Source organism: Equus quagga, chromosome 1 (assembly GCF_021613505.1).
Source record: "Equus quagga isolate Etosha38 chromosome 1, UCLA_HA_Equagga_1.0, whole genome shotgun sequence".
NCBI classification, from domain to species: Eukaryota; Metazoa; Chordata; class Mammalia; order Perissodactyla; family Equidae; genus Equus; species Equus quagga.
The window spans coordinates 19367155-19373738 of NC_060267.1; the positions used below are offsets into that span (position 1 = coordinate 19367155).

The 6584-nt window shown below is 40.7% G+C and overlaps 1 protein-coding gene across 1 annotated transcript; it reads right to left on the minus strand.

Annotated features, from left to right (window-relative positions):
* Positions 1-509: 509 nt before the first annotated feature.
* On the minus strand, positions 510-1445 carry LOC124228158 (olfactory receptor 8S1-like). Its single transcript, XM_046642496.1, has one exon. It carries the CDS (start codon positions 1443-1445, stop codon positions 510-512), a length of 936 nt encoding a protein of 311 aa, XP_046498452.1.
* Between the last annotated feature and the right edge of the window lie 5139 nt (positions 1446-6584).

Here is a 6584-nt window from a genome sequence, read left to right on the forward strand (position 1 = left end):
AGTTCTTGGTATCACTCAAGTCAGCTTACGATTGCTCTGTCCAGAATTTTTAGCACTTTTGTCTATCTGCAAGGGCTTCTCAGTCAAAGCTCAAACCCCTTCATGAATGCCAAATTTATAACTTTTCTGTCCCCAAGATTCAACACTTTTTGGTGAAAACTTCCGGTTTTCAGTGTCTTTCTGTACATTTAATTCCAAAAAATAATTCAATACACACACATTTTTACTCAATATCAATAAAATGATAGAGGAATAAATTATAATTAAATAAAATTTTTTTGTCTAGATGGCTATATATTCTATTGATCTACTTTTGAGCAGGATTTTATCTGAACCATCCTCTCTTACCCCGACCCCACTCTCAAAGTACCATTGTGCCACTTTCTTAAGCTTTTCTGTGGTATCCTTCAGCATCTAAAACAGTTGCCCATCAGGAAGATTTAGTGTCAACTCATCAGATATCCTTAAGTCTGTAGTTCTTTCCTAATTCATCAACTCTTTATAGCTTGCTACCTGTGCCATTGCAAACATTTCCCCAAAGTTCTTCTCAGAGCTGCCTTTACTTCTTTGTTTTTCAGGCTGTAGATGAGGGGATTCACTAAGGGAGTGAGCACACCATACTGTATGGAGAAGATCAGCTCCGGAGATGAACCTGAGGTTGGCATGAGATGACAGAGGAAAGCTGAGCCGCAGAAGAAGCTCACTGCAGTGAGGTGGGAGGAGCAGGTAGAGAAGGCCTTGCTTCTGCCTGTGTTGGACCTGATGGTCAGGATGGTGGAGACAATGCGTGTGTAGGAGAAGAATATCAGGAAAAATGTACCAAAGCCATGCAGCAGTGTGGAGCCGACCAGGACAGTGACATTGGTGGAGATATCAGAGCAGGACAAAGGGAAGAGAAAAGGCAGCTCACAGCTATAGTGGGGGATGGTATGGACCTCACAGAAGTTCAACTTCACAGCCAGGGGGATGTTGATAACCGCGTCCAGAAAACCCAGGCCCCATGAAGCCCACACCAGATTCATACACAGCTGGCTGCTCATCACCTGGCCATAGATCAGAGGGTAGCAGATGGCAGCATAGTGGTCATAGGCCATGGCAGAGAGCAGGAAGATTTCTGTTCCTCCAATGTCAAACACAAAGAAGGCTTGAGTCAGGCATCCCTCTTTTGAAATGATTTTTCTTTTAGACAGGAGGTTCTCCAGAAGCTTGGGCACTGTGACTGAAGAGAAGCAAAGATCCACGAAAGACAGGCGACTCAGAAAGAAGTACATAGGCGTGTGGAGGTGGGAATCAGCTCTGATTATCAGCAGCATCATCAGGTTCCCCATCAGGGTCAGGAGGTAAGTCCCCAGAAACAGCACAAAGAGCAGAACCTGGACTCTGGGGTCAGCAGACAGCCCGATGAGAATGAACTCAGCTATGGTGCTGTGGTTTCTCAAGGCCATTTAGAGGGGATATTTCCTAGAAATAAATATAAAAATGGACTTGAAACTTCTCTCGACTACACCTAATTATAGAGGTAGGGGTCCACTTTTATGTACATACCTCTAATTATTTAGATTTCATATATGCCTTTAATGACTATCTAGAATCCTTTCTTCTCCTTCTAGTGCTCTGTTTCAAACTCACTATGATATTTCCATATGGCTGCTGTTCTATTTTAAAGACTGCTGAAGAAATTTGCAATTTGTCCCAAATATCCATGACCAATTTATTCTATCTTCTTCAACTGGGCACTGTGTTGTCAGCAATATTCTGTGTATGTTTTTTTACACTGTAGTAGAGTTGCTATTTCAACATTTGTCTTCCCTCCTCTGTTTTCCAATCTGTTCTTCCCCCATTTCAAAACCCTCCTAAAATTCATAACTGCTTAATAATATCATTTTGTCTTTAGCTTTTTATCATTGATACTACACATTATCTTATATTCTCATTTTGACCCTCTGGGACAAGATTAAAAGACATGTGTGTGTGTTTAAATGTTGGAATTGGGGAGAAAGAATAAATAAGGATATTGTTCCTTTTGCAAATTGAAAAATTGAGTATCATAAATTATATAACTTGTCTGTGTCCACAATTTGGATACCTAGACTCTATAAGACCCTGAGACACCAGGCCTTTCTTCCACACAGTGACTTTCATTTAAGGCGTGGCCTTCAAGTCCTCCATCACACAGGGCATTTAGGTAACTTTACAGTTGGCTATCTTCTCTTTTGGTCTCAATGCTGTGAACAGACAGGTCTACTTGCCTCTGAGCACCTTACAGGAGTACCTTTCTCTCTGCTTTTTCTTGAGCAACTGCTCTGCTTAAAATGCTCTGCCTTTCAGGTAACTAATCCAAATCCTATTTATTATTTTAGTATCACCTTAATTTTGACCTCTTTCTGAGGCCATTTGCTTCTCTGAACTCTCATAATATGTAACAATAAGAAAAAAATGCTGTCGTTTACTGAGGGCCTAATATGTCTTAGGCATTCTTAAAAATTTGACACATCCTCATTTAATTTCACAAAACATTCTAGGTAGATCATTATATCCTATTTTTTCAAATCTAGAATTAGAAGTATGTGTGTATCTTGCCTTACCAGAGTGAATGAGTGGCTATACCAGTATTTCACCAATGTCTTCATTATTGTGTTCTCATTTGGCACCTCTGCCTCCCCTTTTCTTGTGTATTTCTTAAGGATTTCTTCAGGATCTCTCTTCCTATGGCAGCATGGAGGTGCTCCACTTAACATTCATGGGTTGCCTGCTGTACGTCAGGTTATGCTAGACACATAAAGGAAGACAACTTTGCATATACTTAGGTTGAACTATTATATGCATGCACTTTTTTCTCCTAGATTTTAAGTCATTCCTGTCCAGTATCCAAGGATGACCTCTCTTTCTAGACTTTTCCTCATGCTCAGTTTCAAACTTGATATGGGACTCTACACTTGGGTTACGCCTCTTCATGAAACCTCCTTGCTTGGTAACTTCACATGGTCTTCTGACCAGTCCCTTTGACCTCTTGGTCTGCTCTTCATTCTCCAGCTTTGTCCTGACACCACAGAGTCTGACACTGGTTGCCCAACGGACTCACAACAGCAAATTAAATCTTGTAAAAATAGCCAGTTTTCCAGGTCTCTTTCTTTTCTTTACTTGGACAAAAAAGTAGAGGTTTTTCCTCCACTCCTAATCTTGAAACATTCTCAAAGATTCCCAAACTGTGAGTTTGACTTAGATCTTAGATCCAGATTGCATCTCAATCTGTCCAGCAGGTGAATCTGTAGCTTAGGATGACCCAAATTAACTCTGATTTACCGGAAAAAGAGAGCAACTTACTGGAAAGATCTATTTTAAGAAGGCTCTCTCATCTCTGAGTTTGTTAAGTCCTTTCAAAGTGAATACTTTCTCTACTGTCTTCACTAGCAAAGTAACAATCACAACAAACAACAATAATTAATTTCTACCATTCTCATCTAGAATTTGAAAATTTCTCCAAGTACTTAGCATTTTCTGAATGAATTAAGCAGACAATTGCTTCAATCATTCTACATTTGCTTTTTAAATTATACCCAACTACGGTGTTTGTGTTTCTAACTCTGCACCTAAGAACATACCAGCTTCTGAAGATGATAACGGAGAACTATCATTTAAGGATCCAAATCTGGAAAACTGTGGTCCTGGAATGAGGGTCTATGTAAGTCAGCAGTGGAACAGGAGGCAGTCTGTGTATTGTGGTTCTACTTGCTTATAAAACAGTCCTGAGATAGGCCTTTTTCACAAATGAGGAACTGAGCCGCATAAAAATGAGGTAACTTTCCCAAGGACATAAAGATGGTAAGAATTAGAGTTGGGGGGCTGGCCTGGTAGTGCAGCGATTACTTTTGCATGGCCTGCTTTGGTGGCCTGGGGTCTGCCGGTTTGGATCCTGGGTGGGGACATGGTACCACTTGGCAAGCCATGCCGTGGCAGGCATCCCACATATAAAGCAGAGGAAGATGTGCATGGATGTTAGCTCAGGGCCAGTCTCCCTCAGCAAAAAGAGGAGGATTGGCAGTAGTTAGCTCAGGGCTAATCTTCCTTAAAAAAAAAAAGAATTAGAGTTGGACTTTCGGCTCAGGAATGTAGCATGCAACAAACATTGTCATATCCTGTTCAAGTGGACAGGTGTCTGGGATCATTCCTTGGAGAAGGAGACATTTAACATATAAAATGAGGTTTTCCTTACATGTATTGTTACCCCTACATGTATTTAATTAAAAAATATTAGTTAGTTGTACAAATACTGGAATTGGTGGATTATTGAGAACAAGAAGAGCGAGAAGTCCAGTGCTTCCTCTATTCACTGAATGTGGGAATGTTCTGCATGACTGAGTGCAGGCAGGGTATGGTGGAGGGAATTTGGATACTCAGCACAAAGTGGTATAAAGACCCTGGGTGTCTAGACAGGCACCTGACCTGGGGAGAAGAGATGAAAGTTGGAAGAAACTGAACAAGAACTTTTTGAATTTAGATATTTCCCCTCAAACTTGTTCTCCTGCTCTCTCTGTGCTTCACATCATCAGTATTTGTTGGGGTCAAGGGGAGTTTGTAACGGCAACAAAATGAACTTTCTATAGTATATGTTTCTTGGAGTCCTAGAAGAAGAGGGTTTCCTCTGAGTTACCATTATCTACTGTCTACTCTGGTTTGTTCTCTGGTCTATTCTGATCTACTCTGGTGTGCTCTCTACTACCAACTCTCTACTCTGGTATACTCTCCCCATCTACTGTGACCTTTATGAGTCCATCTGCTGGTCTCAGGTTTATTGCACTGCTAGAGCCCAGGATAGCCCAGAGTTTGAACCCAGGATGCAAGACCTGCCCAATCCCAATGCTCAGTGCAACTCATTGAGACTACAGAGTTCTTCCCAAGTAACTGCTCAGAGTAACTGAGCACAAAGCCACGACTGTATGAAAAATGTGATTTCTAGATCAGGAAGCTCAATCTCTAGCAGGTAGAAAGTTGATGAGAAGACAGGAAAAGAAGGCTGAATTAGGAGAGGGAAAGATGGGTCCAGGAAAGAGAGGGGAAAAACTTCAGAGCAATCATAGCAAACATTACCAAGTACCAGGCCTTTTATGATTCAGAAGATTTCCTGTCACTGGTCTTTTCATCGTGGGATTTCCTCTGAACTGGGATGGTCTCTATGCCCAGGAGAACCAATGATTCTGTAGCCTACTTACAGGAAAGGCAAGCAGTCCTTTTTTTCTGGTTGGAAGTCACAGTGAGAGCAGGAAACTGATTACCCCAGAGCTAGATACTCTTAAAGGCAGAAGCTTCAAGACACACATCTTCTGAGCTCTGGCTTGGTCCTGTCTTTCTCTTCTACTACACACATGGAAAGACTATTAAATCCTCAACAAAAGGTGTGAGGAGCTTCTCTACAATGGTCTTAGATCCAACCACATAAGCATCTATTTATTTAACTTCCTCTCTGATTCTAATTACTGTTGTAGGAGAATCTGTGAAGTGAGTGATTCTCATATATAGTCCTTCAGAATGGTATGTATAGATTAGGTAGTCAGTAATTGGCTGGCTGATCCTGGCAGCCCAGGAGATGAAGGAGTCAATGTCCTTTATTCCCTGAAGTTACAACTTGAAGCCCAATTTGAAACTCATTAACTAAAGAAGTTGAAGTTTTAAGAGCCTCAGATGATTCCATTAAGTATGATCTTTTGGAACTCCTGTGTTGAAGCTATGACCTAGGACGAAAACGCTATGCCAAAATACAGCACCTCGGCAAATTGAATATTTCATGCTGAAAGCATTTGAGAAATGGCATATGCAGGAAGGACTTTCTGATCTTTCCTTGAAGCAGATCATAAAACCCTCATGTGAAAGGTGCCCTCCCTATTCCTGGAGGAAAGGAGCATCCTTATCTTTGAAGATGAAGGGGCACAGAGAGGAATCTGAATGAACAGGCCTTGCTAATCTTCCCTCCCCCCCTCAAGTTTACTACACTTAGCACACCTTTGTCCTATCACATCTTTCCATGACTTTCCAGCCTTTCCATAAAAACACTCAGGTTTGTACCCTTTGATCAACAACTCCCCATTGATGGAGGCGTTAGCTAATACTGCAATGGCAATCATATTGCAATATACAAGTATATCAAATCAACACGTTGTACACCTTAAACTTACACAATGTTATATGTCAGTCGTATTTCAATAAAGCTGGAAAAATAACCCCACTCAAGTTTAACTGTTTCTTAGGGTCTTCATTTCATTATGAAGTCTCCCATGTCACGTAAAACTAACATTAAAATAAGTTTGTATGCTTTTCTCTTGTTAATCTGTCTTTTGTTACAGGAGTCCCAGTCGTGAACTTGAAAGGGTAGAGGAAAAAGATATTTTTCCTCCCTACAGGTGTAAATACCCTAATTGATTTCAGGAACCTTGTGTTCATACAGTATTTAGGGAATTAGTTAGCAACATTTTTTCCTTTAGTCTTGAGAAATTTGAAAGAAACCAGAATTCAAAAAGAGAAAGACAAAGTAAAGAACACAGACACAACTCAATTCCCTTGATTTAATTGCTACATTCTCACCTACTTAA

Excerpts from the sequence above, each read along its gene's own strand:
- LOC124228158 (XM_046642496.1), bottom strand. The coding sequence starts at position 1,445 with ATGGCCTTGAGAAACCACAGCACCATAGCTGAGTTCATTCTCATCGGG.